This window comes from Martes martes (genome assembly GCF_963455335.1).
Source record: "Martes martes genome assembly, chromosome: 4".
Classification (NCBI taxonomy): Eukaryota; Metazoa; Chordata; class Mammalia; order Carnivora; family Mustelidae; genus Martes; species Martes martes.
The window spans coordinates 141,062,366-141,083,014 of NC_137891.1; the positions used below are offsets into that span (position 1 = coordinate 141,062,366).

Genomic DNA, 20,649 nt, shown 5'->3' on the forward strand with positions numbered 1-20,649 from the left:
CATTGCTAAGTAGGGAGCCCGATATGGGGCTTGATCCCAGGACCCTGAGATCGTGACCAGAGATGAAGGCAGATGCTTAACTGACTGAGCAACCCAGGGGTCCTTGTTTTTTTGTTTTTCTGTTTTTTTTTTTTTTCCAATTTCCCTCTGAGTTATCTGAACATTTTTTTAGATTTCCATTTTGATTATCTGCAGTCTGATTGAGTGCGTTTTCTTTGTATAGCCTTTTTAGTGGTTGCTTAGGTATTATATTACATAACTTACCACAAAACTAGTGTTGACATTTTAACAGTTTGAGTGAAGTCTAGAAATCTTACGTACCTTTCCGTCCCTTTACCCTTTATTGTATTATATATAGACCGCCTCATATGCTATCCCAACAGTAAGAGGAAGAAGTACCTTCTTATTACTGAATGAGTAGATGCCCCTACATGGTCTCCATTGACACTGTGGAGGTGGGAGGCTCATAGCTTCTAGTAGGTATGAAAATCCTGGTTCCCTACTCTGACTTCTTTGAATCCATGCTTGGTGGGGAGTGTTGGATGCCTTGTTAAAACTTTGAGAGGGTAAAGTCTAACTTTCCAGTTGGCCTTGCTTGTGTAGATATTGGTGGGTCCACAGTTTTTCATACAGTGTTTGGCTGAAGTAGAGTGGTTATTGTCTAAAACTTTTCTGTTTTGCTGGGGTACCTGAGTGGCTCGGTCGGTTACACATCTGCCTTCAGCTTGGGTCATGGACCTGGGGTCCTGGGATGGAGCCCCGTGTTGGGCTCCTCGTCCAGTGAGGAGCCTGCTTCTCCCTCTCCCTCTACCTCTCCGCCTGTTAGTGCTTGTGTGAGCATGTGTGCTCTCACTCTCTGTCATTCTCCCTCTCCCTCTACCTCTCCGCCTGTTAGTGCTTGTGTGAGCATGTGTGCTCTCACTCTCTGTCAAATAAATAATCTTTAGAAAGAAAGAAAGAAAGAAAGAAAGAAAGAAAGAAATGAAGGAAGAAAGAAAACTCTTCTATTTCGCAGTGCTGCCCCTCTCTTGGTCCTTTGGCTGGGGAGAATAGGATTTTATTGGGGTTCCCCTCCCCCAACTCACCCCCTGCCATGTGTCTTAGTGTTTTTAGTTTTTCTGGTTTTCTAGCTCCAAACATGGAGTACATAAGGCAAAAAGAAATTTTAGCTAACTCACTGTTATACCATTTCTTAAGTCGAGGTCCCTGCTGATTTGCCTTTTTCTCTACCTTTTAGAGTCTTCTGATGTTTAGTTTATATAGACTGTCCAGGATTTATAGTTGTAATTAGTAGGGAGAATAGGGAAAAATATGTGTATGTACTAGTGACTTCAAACATTGAACACTTTCTTGAGTGCTGACTGGCCATTCCTTTGTCTTCCTTTGTGAATGCCTTGTCAACTTTACCCCTGATTTGGGAGGGTGGTTTGTCTTGTTATTATTGAGATATTTATATATTGTAGACACCAGTCCCTTGTTAAATATGTTTTGTGAATATTTCCTCTTACTGTGACTTGCCTATTCATTTTAACTATCTTTCGATGTCAGATTTTTCTCCTAAAATTCTGTGTCATGTCTAAGAAACCTTTGCCTGCTCCCAGATCATGAAGATGTTTTCCTATGTTTTCATCTAGCAGTTTTATGGTTTTAGTATATTTATATTTATGTCCATGATCCATCTCAATTTAAATTGTGTTGTAATGTAAGGATTGAGATTCATTCCCCCCCAGTATAGATACCAAGTTTTTTCAGTAATTGTGTTTGAAGAATATTCTATTTCCCTATTGAATTGCTTCTTTCCCTGTATTAAGAACAGGGATGGGGGTATCTGGGTGGCTCAGTGGGTTAAGCCTCTGCCTTCGGCTCAGGTCATGATCTCAGGGTCTTGGATTGAGTCCCGCATCTGGCTCTCTGCTCAGCGGGGAGCCCGCTTCCCCCTTTCTCTCTCTGCCTGCCTCTCTGCCTACTTGTGATCTCTCTCTCTCTGTCAGATAAATAAATAAAATCTTTAAAAAAAAGGAACAGGGATAGTATATGGTGTATAAACTATACATTATGATAGTATATGATGTACTTAAGAGAATAGGTAAGATGGAATGCTTATGAATTAAAAACCATGAATTATAGAGCCTGATGACCCCTTTTTAAATTTTGCACTGTCATTAGTGGCTATTTCATTTTCAGGAGTTGCTTGAGTTCGTTTTATTTATTTATTTATATTTTATTTATTTATTTTTTAAAGATTTTATTTATTTTTTTGACAGAGATCACAAGTAGGCAGAGAGAGAAGGGGAAGCAGGCTCCCCGCTGAGCAAAGAGCCTGATGCGGGGCTTGATCCCAGGACACCGGGATCATGACCCGGGCGGAAGACAGCGGCTTACTGAGCCACCCAGGCGCCCTTGTTTGAGTTCTTTGAGCACAAATGCCCTTCTTCATAGAACTGATATACTAACTTTCTCTAACTTACAGGGTTTGGGAGAAGTTTGAATGAGAAAGCATATAATGATAATAACAACTCTCGTTTGACTGTTTATGATTTGCTAGTCACTTTTTACTTTACTTAACTGTCTTTAAAATGTTGCTTTACCTGTTGGGGGTTGTTCAGTCCAAAGCATCATAGATTACAGCACCTTCTATTTTGTAACACATACCTGTGAGTCTCAGTGTTTTTACCTAGTTGAACATCTTGAAAAATTACATGTTCTTATTTTATTTTCATTGGTCCACAACTGCACATTTGTTATATAATTCTTCACAGTTTTGCTTAATATTTTTTCTCATGTTAGATAAGAAGTAGGTTATCTTATTAAAATGTATAATTTCAACTTGGCTAAGGAATTCTGTGAATATTCTATTATTGCTAATAGATACTTTTAACAGATTCTGTGTATCACTTTCCTGTGGCTGCTGGAACAAATTACCACAAACTGTGTGGGTTAACACAACAGGAATTTATTCTCTCACAGTGCTGAAGTTCAGAATTTAATATCAGTGGGCAGAAGTCAAGGTTTTCGTGAGGTTACACTCCCTTCAGAGACTCCCTTCAGAATCAGTTCCTTGCCTTGTCCAGATCTGGTGGCTGCTTGAGGCCGTATCAGTTGTGTCTTTAATGCCAGAATCTTCAAATTTCTCTTTGCTGTGTCTTGATGTGGCTTTCTCCTCTGTGTGCACCAAATTCCCTATGTCTCCATATGAGGATATATATGATTGTACTTAGGACTTACATAATCCAGGATAATGTCCCCATTTTAGGATCCTTAATCATATCTTAAAATACCCTTTTATTTGTATTTATGTAATTTTGTCATATAAGGTCCATGGGTTGGGATGTGGAGATCTTTGGAGGGCCCAGCCTGCTACCGACTGGTTACATGTTTTTACTAGAATAATCAACAGTAACATCAAATAAAAGTAAAAGTGCTGCTTATAAACTTAGCAGTGACAATTCCAAGGATATAAAAAAGAAAAAAAGAATCCTTCCAATGAGCATTTTGTCACCGTGAAGTATTCTAAAACTGTTAATTATTATTACTGACCTTATGTGAGGGGAATGGGCAAAGTCTAAGCGAGAAGATTGGTATATTGACCCAAAAGTATAAACAAGTATAAGAAGGCGAACAACACCCTGTGGTTTCTTTAGTGCATCTGGCTGAATCTCTGTGACATTTTAGAAATAGCTAGGTTAAAAGCGTGTATTTTTTAGAAACAGTGAATTTCCTTTGGTTAAAGTTTTAAAATTTTTATAACCGCCTCTCCCTTTCTACCCACCTCTCACACCCACCCTTCTTTATAAAGGTGCCCCTTACTGAAGCGGTGGACCCCGTGGATTTGGAAGAATACCTCATTACTCATCCTTTAGCTGTGGATTCTGGACCTTTAAGGGATTTGATTGAGTTCCCTCCAGATGATATCGAAGTTGTTTATAGTCCTAGGGACTGCAGAACCCTTGTGTCAGCTGTACCTGAAGAAAGGTAAGGTGACATTTACCTATTTTTGGTTTGAGTGTAACTATGGAAAGGCTACCTCCCTTGATTCTATTTAGATCCTGTTTCTTGTGGTAGTGTTGTTTGTTGTTTCCTAGTATATGATAAGAACTGAAGCAACCAAATTTACAAACATCAGTGCTTTCCTTACTAAATTACAAATCTGTTTTCTTTTTTAAAATAGTGAAATGGATCCACATGTTCGAGATTGTATAAGAAGTTATACAGAAGATTGGGCAATTGTAATCAGAAAGTAAGTCATATGTTTATTATAACATTAAGAAATGCTGAGTAAGATCTATAAGTGGATTAAGGTAGATTGATAATAATTATGAGACCTGAACATTCATTTAAAAAAATAGCTAAAGAAACAAAAGAAGGACGTTTTGTATGTAGATATTTTCTCCTTATGAGTTCTGCAGTTTCTGTGGCCTATATCACTTAACTTTCCTTATAAATGATAGATTTATCAGTATTATTTCTATATTATTATAAGTCATTAATAACTAATAATATATAATTATAATAATTTATGGTCTAACTCTTTTGGGAAATCATGGGTAGGTATTGATGAATAATTTGCATTTCTCAAAAGAATCCAGTTTATTAAAACTTAAGTGGCTAAATTAATTTGAATAGCCAGCTTTCCAGATTAAGCTGTTTGAAAGGTCTCCACCCTTTACTAACTAAGTGTTTATAGGTCATTGACCAGTATATCGAATCAGGTAAATATTTTTAAAAAGTAATGTTTTGTTCTACCACAAAATTTATTGTTCTAATGAATGTATTTGAGATATCAAGTCAGGTTAAGGAAAAAAAAATACGTTTCCTTTGCTAATTTTAATTTGCATAATGAAGAGTCTTCATACTGAAAATTCTTAGCCTTATTTTTCTAGAAGAAAAATAAATTACTGAAGTAGTGGAGAATTCTGTTATGACATGGTTTTCAGAAATGAAGTTATCTGTGCTAAATTGTACTAGAAACGGTCTTGTATCCTTTGCTTATTGTTTTGCCCTTATGGCTGCTGTCTTATTTCAGTGGGTTTAATATTGTGCTAAGCATCACTTGGGGATACTGCTGACATGCTTTTTAGTTTTAGTGTGACCTAATAAAAGCACAGTCTGCTACCTTTTATAAAGAAGAGCTGTTTTTATGAACTTACCATTTTGATAAGTATTTCAATAGGTAGATTTTAGACATTACTGAAGAAAACTGTTCCTCTGTCAGATAACTCAGGTTTTTACCTCTATACATGTATGTTGGAAACTTCTAATTAGAAATTTTAATATAAAGAGATTAGTTGCAAAACATTAATCTCAGAATCATGGAGTCTCCTACTTAACTCTCATGGGGTTACTGACCTTGGTTTAGGCAAGAGGGTAAGGTAGTTAACATTTTTGGGAACTTAGTGTGTATCAGGCATTTACTGGGCCCTTGACAGTCAGTCTCAGTTAGGGTTCCAACAGATGACAAAGCTCAGGCTCAGAGTAGTTAAGTAATGTCTTTGCGGTCTCCCAGCCAGAAAGTGGGATAGTCTGGATTTGAACCTAGGGACATCAGGTTCTAATGCTTCAGTTTTTCCTATAACATCAGATATTATTTTATTTATTATCTGCAGTAGTAAATGGCAAAAGGGGCACTTTTGTTGGGCTACAGGTTTTAAAGTATCCCTGAAGGGTAGAAGATAGCGTGTGATTGGAACATAAGAGAAAACCATAGTACAGAATAATCTAAGGAGAAGATATATGTAAAAACCTCGGTAGGGTTGTAAGCTCAGAAGTAGTGAATTCAGGCAGGGGAAGGGGTCCTGGGGTAACTGTTGGACATTTGGTTACTTTGACCCCTGTACCATGTGTGCACAGGAATGCCTGCAGAGATATCTATGCCTTTTTTTTAGAGCAATGATTTTGGGGGCTTGAGCTGATAATATAGTGCTCAGGGTGGGCATGCCTTGGAAGAAGGGGCCCCTCAGGCCCAGAAGAGTGGATACTGGCAGATTCTGCCTGACAGCATGATTGCCTCTTCTCCACAACCGCTGGATATGGGCTGAGCAGAATAGATAGTGTTTTTAGGCGGATATGGGGTTATGGATTTAAAAATGAGCACAGAACCCAGAATTGCCCACGATTTAATGAAAACCAGCATGCTTCAAAGAGAATTATCAATCTCCAAGTAATAGAACAATTTAAAGTTGGCAGTAGTTAATAGAACACAGGTCAAGACCCTTAAGTGTAATTAATATCCTCAAGGAGATGTGAAAGGATGTGGTAGACATATGAAAATCAACTAGTTATCTTTAGAAATTAATTTTTTTTTTCAGCAAAAAAGTACTAAAAATTCAGGAGATGGACTTAATGGCGGAGTGGGTATGACTGAGGAGTGGAATAGTATTCCATAAGATGAAACCATACCATTCGTCTATAATTCAGCACAGAAGGATAAAGGGACAGAAAGTACTTCATTTATTTATTCATTCAGCAAGTACTTGCTGAGAGTCTGGAATGTGCCAGGCACTATGCTAAGCAGTGAGATACAGCAGTCAACAGATCTGTGCCCTCATGGAGCTTACTTTCTAGTTGGGGATGAGGGCAATGGACAATAAACCAACACAGATAAATACTAGTAGGTGTGATGGAGGTGACTCTTATGGAGAAAAAAAAAGTAGGGTGAGAAGGATGGGGAGATCCAAGAAGAGTGGCTCAATTTCCTGCTTTGTAAACTAATCAGAAGAGACCTGAAGGAAGTAAGGGAGTGAGCACTCTGGATATCTGGGGGAAGATAGTATTAGGCAGAGGGAACAATAGCATGGGCAAAGGCTCCATACTGGAAGTGTGCAAGGAAAGAGGTCAGTGTGGCTGGAATAGAATAAATAAGGGACAGAATGCTGAGAAACGAGGTCCTAGCAATGGTGGTGGTGGTGTGTGGGGTTGGATGGGTAATCATAGAAAGTCTTACAGCAATCAACTAGAGGTCAGAGTGATAATTTAGAAAGAATATTGATCATGAATCATGTCATTCTTCTCATCTCTTGTGAATTTTATACTGTCAATATTTTAGGACATAAAGGAGATAGAATTGAACACATTTCTAGTTTATAGGTCAGCTTAGCATGCAATTTTACAAATTAAGGAACTTAAAACATTTCATGAAGGATAAAACCTTTCATGTTATTATATTGAATATCTTTATTTTAGTTCTTTCAGAGAAGAATGCTTTCTTTTATTTTGTGATTACACCTGGATAATGAACATCATGTAGTTGCTATTTTATTATCTTAAGCAACAAGACACAATATGAATCATTCACATCAAGTGTGATTCTTTACTATTTCATAAATTCAGTGGTGGCAGGAACCATATCATCCTCTGTAATCATAATTTTTGCTCCAATTAAAATTTTCCCCAGGTAGACTATATGAGGTGTGGAACAGTAGTTGCTCTTTTTTTTTTTTTTTTAAGATTTTATTTATTTATTTGAGACAGATACAGAGAGAGAGAGTACATGAGCAGAGCAATAGGGTCAGAGGGAGAGGGAGAAGAAGACTCCCCGCTGAGCAGGAATTCCCGATGTGGGGCTCTATCCCAGGACCCCCAAGATCGACCTGAGCTGAAGGCAGACGCTTAACCATCTGAGCCACCCAGGCGCCCTATAATTGCTCTTTGACCTAAATGTCTGTTTAATGCTCTTGGGTATTGGATTTTTAGGAAAGAAGGTTACATTAATTTAAGAATTATTTTAAGTCAAATATATATATTATGTAGCAATATATGTTAACTGATATATGTATGCAGTGGTGTAGATCTTGCTGTTTTTTCCTTTCTAAAGTCTGTAGCTGTAGTTTGTTTAAGATCTTTTATCCTTGATGACATAGAGGTACTTTTTTTTTTGACTATTTGAAATTTTAAGATTCAATGCTTCATGGGTGCCTGGGTGGCTCAGTCAGTTAAGCAGCTACCTTCAGCTCAGGTCATGGTCCTGGGGTCCTGGGACCAAGACCTGCATCAGGCTCCCTGCTCAGTGGAGAGCCTGCTTCTCCCTCTGTCTGTTGCTCTGCCTACTTGTGCTCTCTTGCTTTCTGTCAAATAAATAAATAAAATCTTAAAAAAAAAAATTCGATGCTTTATATTTTTCTGCCTTTTAAAAATTTACACTGTCTCATTCTATTCTTTAACCTGGCTTCCCATCCTTTCTTTTAACTGAAAAAAAAAAATCATCTGGATTGAAAGTACAACTTAAGTTAGGTATACATGGTTGTTGTAGAAAGAAGGAGAATATGACTTAATGTCTGGAATCTCCTAATCTGCTCTCTAGTTGGACTCAAGGAACTTTGAATGGAAGTCTTCTTAAACTTCTGGTTCAGTGTTGAACACAATCAAAACTGCTGGAATGTATCCTTATTAATGTAAAGAAATAATACAGAGAACAGTTGGCTTGTTACATAATGATGAAATGAAAAGTTTCCCCAAAACTGACATTTACTTAACTATTTTATTTTGAATAGGTATCATAAACTGGGAACAGGATTTAATCCTAATACGTTAGATAAACAGAAAGAAAGGCAAAAAGGTTTGCCAAAACAGGTCTTTGAATCTGATGAAGCTCCAGATGGCAACAGCTACCAGGATGAGCAAGTAATATCTTTATTTTTAAATGACTAAAAGAAATAATTTTAAAGTAATTTATTTTTTAATTTCTTTATTAATATATTTATATTTAATGTTTTGCATGACAGGATGATCTTAAAAGACGTTCGATGTCAATAGATGATACTCCAAGGGGTAGCTGGGCCTGCAGTATTTTTGACTTGAAAAATTCTCTTCCTGATGCCTTGCTTCCCAATTTACTTGACCGAACTCCCAATGAAGAAATAGACCGTCAGAATGATGACCAAAGGAAATCGAACCGCCACAAGGAACTCTTTGCTCTGCACCCGTCACCAGATGAGGTATAGATATTTGGATATGAAGAAGCAGATGATTATTAAGATAGGTATTTTGGGAGTACTGCATACAGTATTATAATAATGTAGGGAATAAAACTTAATAGAAACATAGGTATAATTTTAGTAAATATACTTTTTATTTTAGTGAATATATTTAATGTAATGTAATGTAACTTCTGTGAATTGAGCACATTTAGATTCTAGTGACTTGTTTGAGGGTAAATTGGTCCTTGTTTTCTGTACTCAGTTGTGAAGATTTAGAGTATTAGATTAATAAAATAGGTTCTTAAAAAATTATCAAGAGTTGAAATGTGGTAAGAATGTTCATTTTAATGTTGCTTGTCAATTTGTAGGAAGAGCCAATAGAACGACTCAGTGTTCCTGATGTGCCCAAAGAGCACTTTGGTCAAAGACTTCTTGTAAAATGTTTATCACTCAAGTGAGTATTCATTTTGTTTACTCTATAACTTTTATTTTTCAAATAATATTTTGAGTGTTAGTATAACAAAATCACAATAGACTTTATGCTTGTATTTGTGTCCATTTGAAAAGTATTGTTCTATACATAATTTTAAATGTTACTAAGGATTAAAACTGATGTATGAAACTGAGCTTAAGAGCATTTTTGGCTCACAGGTGGAGATTACTCTTTGTCACAGCTATATATAATTAGTCTTAAAACTTGAAAAGCATTTCCTAAATATCTTGTGTTTGCCAGATGTTCTACTTGGCTTGGGGACTATAAAGGCAAAGTAGCTTTTCTCTTGATTATACATTTGTTACATAGTAGGCTTTGTGGGTATTTTTTTTTTTAAGATTTTGAAGTACATATTTAAAAAAAATTTTTTTTTAATTAACATATAATGTATTATTAACTCCAGGGATACAGGTTTGTGAATTGCCAGGTTTACACACTTCACAACACTCACCATAGCACATACCTTCCCCAATGTCCATAACCCAACCACTCTCTTCCTACCCCCTCCCCTTGGCAGCCCTCAGTTTGTTTTGTGAGATTGAGAGTCTCTTATGGTTTGTCTCCCTCCTGATCCCATCTTGTTTCATTTATTCTTTTCTTAACCCTCTGAAGTACATATTTTTTTATGTAAAAAAGTTAAGTGACTTCAGATCTAACATCATCGAAATGATTTATCTTGAATTTATATTGTTTCACAAAGTGCTTTCTCTTATTTTAATTTCTCCTTATTTTAACTCATCCCGTCTTCAGTGTAATTGTATAAGGTAGATATTTTATTCATTTTACAAGTGAGGAAACCAGGATTTAAAAATATTAACAGAGGTTAACAGGCATGCTCAATGTTTTGCACCCAGTAACGGAAAAGAAACTCTATGTTCTTTTCATTATATCATGTTAATATTATAGTTAATTGTTAGTTCTGACTTAAGAAAAAGGAAGTTTCAATTCATAGAACTTTCTAAAAGCAGCAATTCATAGGGATAGACCACTTCTACTTCTGGATAACTTGGAAAGTTTTCTTCCTTTGAAAATCAAGGCATTGGGGCACCTGGGTGGCTCAGTGGGTTAAAGCCTCTGCATTCAGCTCAGGTCATGATCTCAGGGTCCTGGATCGAGCCCCGCATCGGGCTCTCTGCTCAGCAGGGAGACTGCTTCCTCCCTCTCTCTCTGCCTGCCTGTCTGCCTACTTGTGATCTCTCTCTGTCAAATAAATAAATAAATAAAATCTTTAAAAAAAAAATTAAGGCATTATATATTTAGTTAGATTTATCTAGACACTTGTTAGTGTTTTAGTGCATTGAGTCTTTTGAATATGAGGACAGCTAATTTCAGTTCTTATGATTTTTTTTAAGCAGCTTTATTATGATATAATTTACATATAAAATTCTCCCTTTTAAAAGTCAGTGGTTTACTTATTTGTCTTTGAAATTTTAATTCTAGTATAGTTAACAAATGACATTATTACTATTTTTGGGTGTACAATATAGTGATTCAGTAATTGTATGTTTTACTCAGTGCTTATCATGGTTAAGTGTACTCGTAATCCCCTTCACCTATTTCACCCATCTGCCAACCCACCTCCTCTCTGGTAACTATCAGTTTGTTGTCTACAGTTAGGTCTGTTTTTTGGTTTATCCCTTTTTTTGTTGTTCATTTGTTTTGTTTTTTAAATGCCACATATCATTGAAATCATTTGGTTTTTGTCTTCTACTGATTGAGTTATTTCACTTAGCATTATATTCTCTCTTTTCCCTTCTTCTCTTGCTCACTTCTTTTTTTGGGGTAAATATTTATTTATTTATTTGAGAGAGAGAGCGTGCACAAGTTGGGGCAGGGTCAGAGAGAGAGCGAGAATCTCATGGGCTGAGTGTGGAGCCCAACATGGGGCTCGATCTCAGGACCTAAAGGTCATGACAGGAGCCAAAATTATGAGTTGATTGCATAACCAACTGAGCCACCGAGGCTCCCCTCTTGCTCACTTCTCTCATGATTTTCTGGCTTTCTTTAGTGATATACTTAGATTCCTTTCTCTTTACTTTTTGCATATCTATTACTGGTTTTTAATTTGTGGTTACGGTTAAGTTTGTATGTAACATCTTATGCATAAACAGTCCATATTAAGTTGATGGTTGCTTAAGTTTGAACCCATTCTTTACTTCCCTGCCTTTTGCTCCCACATTTTAGGTATATGGTGTCATATTTTACATCCTTTTATTTTGTGAGTCTCTTGACTGATTTTTATAGGTATACTTGATTTTAGTGCTTTTGTGCTTCCTACTTTTCTTACTCCTGCTTATGGTCTTTCCTTTTCATTCAAAGAGTCACCTTTAACATTTCTTGTAGGGCTAGTTTAGTGGCGATGAGTTCTTGTAACTTTTAGTTGTCTGGGAACGTCTTTGTTCTCATTCTATTCTGAATGATGGCCTTGCTGGATAAAGTATTCTTGGGTGCAGGTTTTTTTCTTTTAGCACTTTGAATATATCACTTTGAATATAGCCTGCAAAGTTTCTGCTAAAAAATCAGCTGGTAGGGGCACCTGGGTGGCTCAGTGGGTTAAACTTCTGCCTTCGGCTCAGATCATGATCTCAGGGTCCTGGGATCGAGCCCTGCATTGGGCTCTCTGCTCAGTGGGGAGCCTGCTTCCCCCTCTCTCTCTGCCTGCCTCTCTGCCTACTTGTGATCTCTTTCTCTGTCAAATAAATAAATAAAATCTTAAAACAACAACAACAACAACAACAAAACAGTTAAATTTCTTAAAAAAAAAAATCAGCTGGTAGCCTTATGTGGTTTTCCTTGTATGTAACTGCTTTCTTTTCTCTTGCTGCTTTTAAAATTCTCTGTCACTACCTTTTCCATTTTAATTACTGTGTGTCTTGGTGTGGACCTCCTGGGTTGATTTTCTTGGGGTCTCTCGGTGCCTCCTCAGTTTAGACTTCTGTTTCCTTCTCCAGATTTGGGAAGGTTTCAGCTATTATTTCTTCAAATATATTTTCTGCTCTCTTTCCTCTCTCCTCTCCTTCTGGGGTCTCTATGATGCAAATGTTATTATGCTTGATGGCCTTACTGAATTCTGTAAGTCTTTTTTCCTTTTTTTTTCCTTTCTTTTATTCAGCTTGATTGCTTTCCATTATTCTGTCCTCCAGGTCATTGATCCCTTCTTCTGCTTCCTCTAGTCCACTCTTTATCCCATCTAGTGTATTTTTTTTTTTCCATCTAGTGTATTTTTAATTTCAGTTACTGAGTTCTTCATCTTTGGTTCTTTTTAATATTTTCTGTCTCTTTGTTGAGTGTCTCAGTGAGGTCCTCCCCTCTTTTCTCAAGTCCCATGAGTATCTTTATGACCATTACTTTAAATTCTCTATTGGGCATATTTCTTACCTTAGTTTTGTCCAGTTTTCTTGCTGTGATTTTGTCCTTTTTTTTTTCCATTTGGAACATATTCCTCTTTCTCCTTATTTTGTCTAACTCTCTGTATCTGTCTGTGTGTTAGGAAAGTCAGACAAATCTCCTGCTCTTGAAAGTAGTGGTGTTGTGAAGAATGGGTTCTATAGTACCCTGCAGTGCACTGTCCCCTCTTCATCAGAATCCAGTAATGCAGGGGATCTCCGAGGTGTGATGCAGTTCACAGTTCAGTTATCTCAATGGCTCTTTTTGCCTGTTGTGGGCAGGTTTTGTTTTTTTCTTTTTCTTCTTTTTTTTTTTTAAAAAAAGATTTATTTATTTATTTACTTGACAGACAGAGATTACAAGTAGGCAGAGAGGCAGGCAGAGAGAGAGGAGGAAGCAGGCTCCCCGCTGAGCAGAGAGCCCGATGCGGGGCTCGATCTCAGGACCCTGGGATCATGACCTGAGCCGAAGGCAGAGGCTTTAACCCACTGAGCCACCCAGGTGCCCCTTTGGGCAGGGTTTGGTCCCTGTGTTGTTAGTGGGTCAGTCTGGGGCTGCCTTGGGCTTAAGTTGAGTAAGACTAGGCATTTGCCAGGGATGTAGTAGCACTGAACTGTGGGGCACTTTCCCTGTGTTGTCTCCCAAGAAGTTTTTGTTGCTAGATGAGGCCTGCGGTCAGACCAGCTGTCTGCTCCCAGTCCTACTGCTGGGGTCACAGGGGAATTGGTGTGTGTGGTTATCTTTCCCTTTCCCCAGTGTAGGGGTTAATTTGGAGGAGTTGTGGCCCTGTTGGGGCTCTTTGCACACTACCAGGCTTGTGGCATTGCTTTGGATGGGTTCTGGCCAAGGGCATATTGTAGGGGGCAGGTCTGCAGGAGAATGAAGAGGCATATTGCCCCGTTAGCAAGTTAGGTGGAGAGTTGGCACTGTGGTGGTTTCTGCAGGTATCTAGGCTGGGGGGTGGGAGAGGGAAATGGTACCCACCAGCTTCTTTGTTCCTGGAGAAGTCTTCCAGTGATCCCTGTACCTCCCACACATGCTCCAAGATTAGTAAACAAATCTTCCTCTTGTATACACCAGAAATTTTTCTTTTCCTTTTTTTTTTAAGGTTATTTTTAAAGATTTTGTTTATTTGAGAGAGAGAACAAGAGAGAGAGAGCATGAGTGGGAGGAAGGGGCAGAGGGAGAGGAAAACTCAGACTCCCTGCTAGCAGGGAGCCTGATGCAGAGCTTGATCCTAGAATGCTGGGATTGTATCTTGAGCCAAAGGCAGATGCTTAACTGACTGAGCCACCCAAGCACCCCACACACCAGAAATTTTTCAAGCTGCTACATCTATGTTGTAAAATCTGAGGGGCTGGGGTGCCTGGGTGGAGCAGTCAGTTAAGCAACTGACTCTTGGTTTCAGCTCAGGTTGTGATCCCAGGGTCTTGGGATCAAGCCCCGAGTGAGGCTCTGTTCTCAGGGTGGAATCAGCTTACGTTTTTCTCTCCCTTTCCCTCTGCCCCTCTCTCCCCCCCTCCCGCCCCCTGGCCCCTGCACATGCATGCATGCATGCTCTCTCTCTCTCAAATAAATAAGTCTGAGTCTTTAAAAAATAAAACAAAACCTGAGGGACTCTTTATTGTGTTGTCTCATTAAGAGCAGGGACTCAGTTTCCTTTCACCTTCCTGGCCATCCCAAAGCCTAGCTCTTGATTTTTAAAGTTCTGGGTGTTAAGCCCCACAGATGGTAAGAACTGGTAAAATTTGGCCCCTCTGATTTTCAAAGCCAAATGTTACAGGGGTTCGTCTTACCCCTGTGGGTTCCTTGTGCCTGGGGTACCTGTTTTGATGGTCTTGTTTTCCCCCCCTTTCTGCACCTATTGTTTTCCTCCCTCCTGCAGGTCCATTTAGCTCCTGACCTCGCTCGTCTCTGCCCTTCCTACTTTCTTTGTGTGGCCTCTTCTCTACAAGTAGCTGTTCTACTTGTAGAGAAGAGTCTGTTCTACCAGTTTTTGGGTTGGAGAGTCTGTTCTACCAGGGTTGTTTTCTGGTTTATTTACACTTACGTGAGTGTTAACTAGTTGTATCTATGGGAAGAGGTGAAGCTTAGGGTCTTCCTACTCTGCCACCGTCCCTAGAAAGCTAAAGTCAGTGGTTTTTCGTATATTCAGAGTTGTACAACTATTACTGTGATTAATTCTAGAACATACCCATCACCCCAGAGAGAAACTCCATACCTGTATTTGTCTGCTTAGACTGCCATGACAAAATAACCTAGATTGGATGGCTTAAACAACAGAAATTTATTTCCTTACAGTTCTGGAGACTCTTAAGTTGAGGATCAAGGTCTTGGTAGGATTGGTTTCTGATGAGGCCTCTCATCCTGACTTGCAGATGGCTATCTTCTTGTTGTACCCTCCTGTAGCGTTTTCTTTGTTCCTGAATGACGAGAGTGTCTCTGGGGTCTCTTTCTCTTTTTATAGAGACACTAGTCTTTTTTGGCTTAGGGTCTTAGCCTTATGGTCTCATTTAACCTTAGTTATCTCCTTAAAGGCTCTATCTCCAAATGTAGTCGCACTAGGGATTAGGGCTGCAACATAAACATTTTCAGGTGACACAGTTCTGTTCATAAAAGTACCCTTAGTGGTCACTCCTATTCTCTCAGCCCCCAACAACCACTAATTTGCTTTAGGTTTCTTTAAGTTTGCCTATTCTGTATAATTAATGAAATGGAATTATATAATGTGTGGTCCTTTGTGTCTGTCTTTGTTTACAAAGCATAATGTTTTCAAGGTTTATGTTGTAGCATATATCAATACTTCATTCTTTTGTATAGCTAATAATATTATACTATGAATACAGCACATTTTGTTTATCCATTTATCACTTGATGAGCATGCGTTGCTTCCACTTAACAGCCTTATTGAAATATAATCATACATTGCAGTTCACTCAGAGTATATCCAGTATAGTTCACCACTGGATTCACCCAGTTCGCTCAATGTTCAGTTTAGTGGGTTTTAGTATATTCACAGATTTGTGCAATGTCAACACAGTCAATTTTAGAACATTTTTATCATCCCCAAAAGAAATCCCATATCCATTACTTTTCACTTTTCCCCCCAGTTCTTCCAGCCCTCAGCAGCCACTGATCTTCTTCTGTCTATATACATTTGTTTATTTTAATTATTTCCCAATAAGGGAATAATACAATATGTGGTTTTTTTTGGTCTGGCTTCTTTCACTTAGTGTAATGTTTTCAGGATATATGTATGTTATAGCATGTATCAGTACTTGATTTCTTTTTATGGCTGAGTGATATTTCATTGGATGGATACACAATATTTTGTTTATCCATTCATCAGTTGATGACCATTTGGGTTGTTTCCACTTTTCAGCCGTTATGAATCATATTGCTAAGACATTTATATACAAGCTTATGTTTTCATTTCTCTTGGGTATATACCTATGATTAGAATTGTGGTTGATTTGGTAACTTCATGTTTAAATTTTGGAGGAATTGCCAAGCTGTTTTCCAAAGCAGCTGTACAATTTTACATTTCCCCTTAGCATGTATGGGGCTTCTAACTTCTTGCCAGCACTTTTTATTATCTATTTTTTTGATGAGAGTGGATGTGAGGCATCTCATTTTGGTTTTATACTTATGATCTTATTGACTAATAAAGTTTTAGGTTAATTACTTCTACCTTAAAGGAATAAAATATAGAATGGGTTTTCACATCATTTTGTGATCTTTAGTTTTAGTTTGGTCAGCTCTTGCTAAAAGTCCTGGACCAAGAATTATATACATGTGATTTCTCTATCATAAGAAAAATCCAGGTGTAAGGTAAGGAAGAACTTAGTCACATTGTGATTTCAGAAGGGGTCAGAAATAATAGTTTTATTTTAGTCATCAGTTACAGAAACTGATACATTTTTGAAAATAAATTTTCTTACATTTGTTTTCTAAGAATAACCTTCCTTTATCCTGCATGAAAAAATTATTTTTAATATTAAGACTATGAGTCAGCAATAAAATAATCTAGACATTCAGGATAAAAAACGAAGGATTAAAACTAAGCTGTTATAAAACTAAGAATTTCTTGGGAGCCTAGTAATGGTAGGAAATCTTTCTATAGGGGTAAGCATTCTGTAGCAAATTTTTACATTGGGGCTGTTGTCCAACCCTGTTTTTTTTGTTTTTGTTTTTGTTTTTTTAAAAGATTTTATTTACTTATTTGACAGAGAGATCACAAGTAGGCAGAATAGCAGACAGAGAGAGAGGGGGAAGCAGGCTCCCTGCTGAGCATAGAGCTCCATGTGGGGCTCGATCCCGGGACCCTAAGATCATGACCTAGCTGAAGGCAGAAGCTTAACACACTGAGCCACCCAGGCGCACCATGTCCAACTCTGTTTTAATGGACTCTACAAGAGAAAGAGCTTGCACTCAAACAGAGTAGAAACAGAGTCTTGTATAAGTACCTAACACCAGATTCTATAGGAGTAATATTGTAGGTGGTAGAGATATTTATCTGTTATGACTGGCTGTAGCAGGAAGAAACTTAGATATGAAACAGGAAAAAAAAACCCCAAAACAGTGACTCCTCTTGAGTTCATAACCATAAGCTCATGTACCATCTGTGTGGTTCAAAAAACTTCAAGGCAAAAAACTCCCAGGCAACAATGTAGTCCAGATTTGTGGTGCCGTTATTATTAGACAGCATTGACTAGAAGTCATAATAGAGTCATACATGATGATAAAATGTTCAAAACTGTATTATGAAAATTGTATGGAAGCAAATGTGTTAAAATACACCCCACTAAAATCTGTTCTTATCAGTTTAATATGTGATGTATTCTCTAGCCAAGGATGATATATTAAATGGATTTTAGGAACTGGGAGGTGGAATAGGCGCTTGCTGCCTCCACTCCACACATTGACCTAGTACTGGAGTGCTTCCAGGAACAGTTCACCCTCTCGGGGAATTAAAAAAAAATTACACCCCACTTAAAAAAAACAAACCCTAAAAGGAATAAGCCAATATTTTACTAGTTGTGTGTTTTGGTCGGCCTCTGAGTGATTAAAGATTGCCTGTTTTGGGATGTTTCAGAATTCTCAGCATTTCAAATAAATGAGCACTTACAGTGAAAACAACAACAACAACAGCAGCAGCCTTTTTGCAGCTTAGTAGCCACTGAGCATCTAATGCTCAAATAGTATTTCTTCTTTTTTTTAAATTTTTTAAAAAGATTTTATTTATTTATTTGAGAGGGAAAAAGAGAGAGAGAGAGCATGAGTGCACAAGAGTGGGGAGAGGGAGAAGCAGACTCCCCACTGAGCGGGGAGCCCAGTGCAGGGGCTCCATTCCAGGATACTGGGATCATGACCTGAGAGGAAAGCAGATGCCCAACTGACTGAGCCACCCAGGAATCCCTCAAATACTATTTCTTGACAAACTCAAGCATACATATGTTTGATTGACTCGGATTATGTACTGAACCTATGAGGAGTATACATTGAAAAAGAGAAGATATAAAAAAGAGGAAAACAACCACCGTGGAATTCCTTTTGTGTAATGGAAGAGCCTTTGAAACTTTAAAAAAAAAAAATCAAATTATGTATCTCATTCAAAAAATTCTTGTCATGCATTAGGAGGAGCCTCTCTTATGTGAAACACACTGTTTTTTTCCCTCCTGATTTCCAACCTTTGTTCATCATACTAACAATATGGATTTCTAAATATTGTCTGAGAATATAATAGAGAAAGTTATTATACATGAATTTTATGGTGCTAAATTACAAAATAAGATATTTTCTGAATAAGCAATAATCATTTCTTTTACCTTTGATCCATTTTTGCTTATTTTTATGTGAATTTAGAATTTATATGAACCTGCAAAGGGCCAAAAGGAGACAGGGCAGTTTTGAAGCACTTTATGAAATAAAACTAGGTATCAAGACTTAATACGAAGCTACATAATTAAGACAGTATAGCATGGACACATAATTAGATAAACCAGCCAATGGACTAGAGCCAGAAAAAGACCTATATGTTTATGGATTTTTGATTTACTATTAAAGTGGTGTGACCGTAGTCCCGCTCTTATCCATGGATTCAGTTATTAGTGGTCAGGTGCTGTCCAGAAGCAGATGGTGATTCTTCTGAGGTATGGTCAGAAGGTCAATAGTAGTCTAATCCTACTTCGTCATTCCTCTCACTTTATGTCATACATAGACATTTTATCCTCTCATACCATTGTAAGGAAAAGGAGGATGAGTGTAGTATAATAAGACATTTTGAGAGAGAGAGACCACATTCACATATCTTTTATTACAGTATGTTACAACAGTTATTCTGTTATTAGTTATTGTTGTTAATCTTTTACTGTGCCTAAAGTATAAATTAAACCTTAAAACAGATTATGTATGTATTGGAAAAAACATGGTATCTGTAGGTCTCAGTACTATCCACAAGGTTTCAGGTGTCCTTGGGGGTCTTGGAACACTTTTTGCACATAAGGGAAAACAACTGTATGGACAGTGGGGAAAGTTATCTTTTTAATAAATTGGCAGGACAGTTGGATATCTGTTTCTGTTTCTCTTTCTCTGTCATACAGAAGGAGAAGATATTTTTAATACATTCATTTGACAAAGTGTCCATATACAGAATTCATAAAGAAGTATAAATTGATGAGGAAAATGTCAAATAAGAAATAGAAAAATGGTCCAAAAGAGGATACCTTTGTGGTCATAACTATATGACGAGATGCATATTAAAAGTCCATGCAGTGTGGTACCACGTACCCACTGGAGTCAAAGTTCGAGCGAGTGACACTAACAGGTGTTAAAGAGGTTGCAGAGTAGGCTTTGTAGAGGTTGAGCTGTGTAGACAGTATCACCAAAATCCCTATTCTTTTGGCTTCTGGGTTTTCAGTCCTGCTAAAAGAGGCATCAGCAGGAAGTCAGAGGGTGGAAGAGTGTGAAATCAGGGGTATTTATTTCCTTTACTCATTCCCTGCTAGGTTATATCGATTGGTTGTCTCCTTCTCAAAAAGCCACTGTTTCTGTGAAAGGCCCTTATGTATCTTTTCTTTCTAAGTTTTGGCTTCCACTTCCAAGGTCTCCTTTAGGTCAAGGATTGGTAACGACTCCCTCCTATTGTTATCCCCAGAGAATTGTACGTTCTGTAGTTGTTCTTCCTAAATCTTGTCCAAATCTTTGTGAATCACCCTTCCTTAAATTCTTAACCCAATGCAAATATGTTATCTCCAGCAAGGAGATAACTTTTTTCTTTATTCTTTCTTTCTTTCTTCTTTCTTTTTCTTTTTCCTTTTTTTCTTTTTTTGGAGAGAAAGAGAATAAGCAGGCAAAGCAGTAGGCAGATGGAGTGAGAGAAGCAGGCTTCCTGCAGAGAACCCATGTGGGACTCGATCCCAGGACTCTGGAATCACGACCTGAGTCAAAGGCAGATGCCTAACCAACTGAGCCACCCTGGCGGCCCAGGACTTTGATAATACTTTTAGGATTAAAAAAAAAAAGTGAGCCGTGTAGAACATGGTTTTTATAACCTTGACACTATTGACTTTTTTGTCTGGCTAATTCTTCATTGTCAGGGGCTCTCCTATACAATGCTGAATGTTTAGCTGCAGCCCTGGCCTCTACTCACTAAATACCAGTAATGCTCCTGCAGTGATGATAATTTAAAATGTCTCTAGACATTGCCAAATATCCCTTTGGGGGCAAAACTATCCTTTAAGAATCACTGCTCAAGGGGCGCCTGGGTGGCTCAGTGGGTTAAGCCTCTGCCTTTGGCTCGGGTCATGATCTCAGGGTCCTGGGATCGAGCCCTACATTGGGCTCTCTGCTCAGCAG

At 37.9% G+C, this 20,649-nt stretch overlaps 1 protein-coding gene across 2 annotated transcripts in view; it reads left to right on the forward strand.

Annotated features, from left to right (window-relative positions):
• The window catches only part of DOCK7 (dedicator of cytokinesis 7), a 220,360-nt gene that overhangs the window by 34,578 nt on the left and 165,133 nt on the right, over nt 1–20,649 (forward strand). For both annotated transcript variants that reach the window (XM_080800321.1, XM_080800322.1), the window contains exons 3-7: nt 3,797–3,972; nt 4,169–4,237; nt 8,487–8,616; nt 8,718–8,930; nt 9,281–9,366. In XM_080800321.1, coding sequence (XP_080656447.1) covers nt 3,797–3,972; nt 4,169–4,237; nt 8,487–8,616; nt 8,718–8,930; nt 9,281–9,366 — 674 coding nt within the window. The remainder of the gene's footprint in view (nt 1–3,796; nt 3,973–4,168; nt 4,238–8,486; nt 8,617–8,717; nt 8,931–9,280; nt 9,367–20,649) is intronic.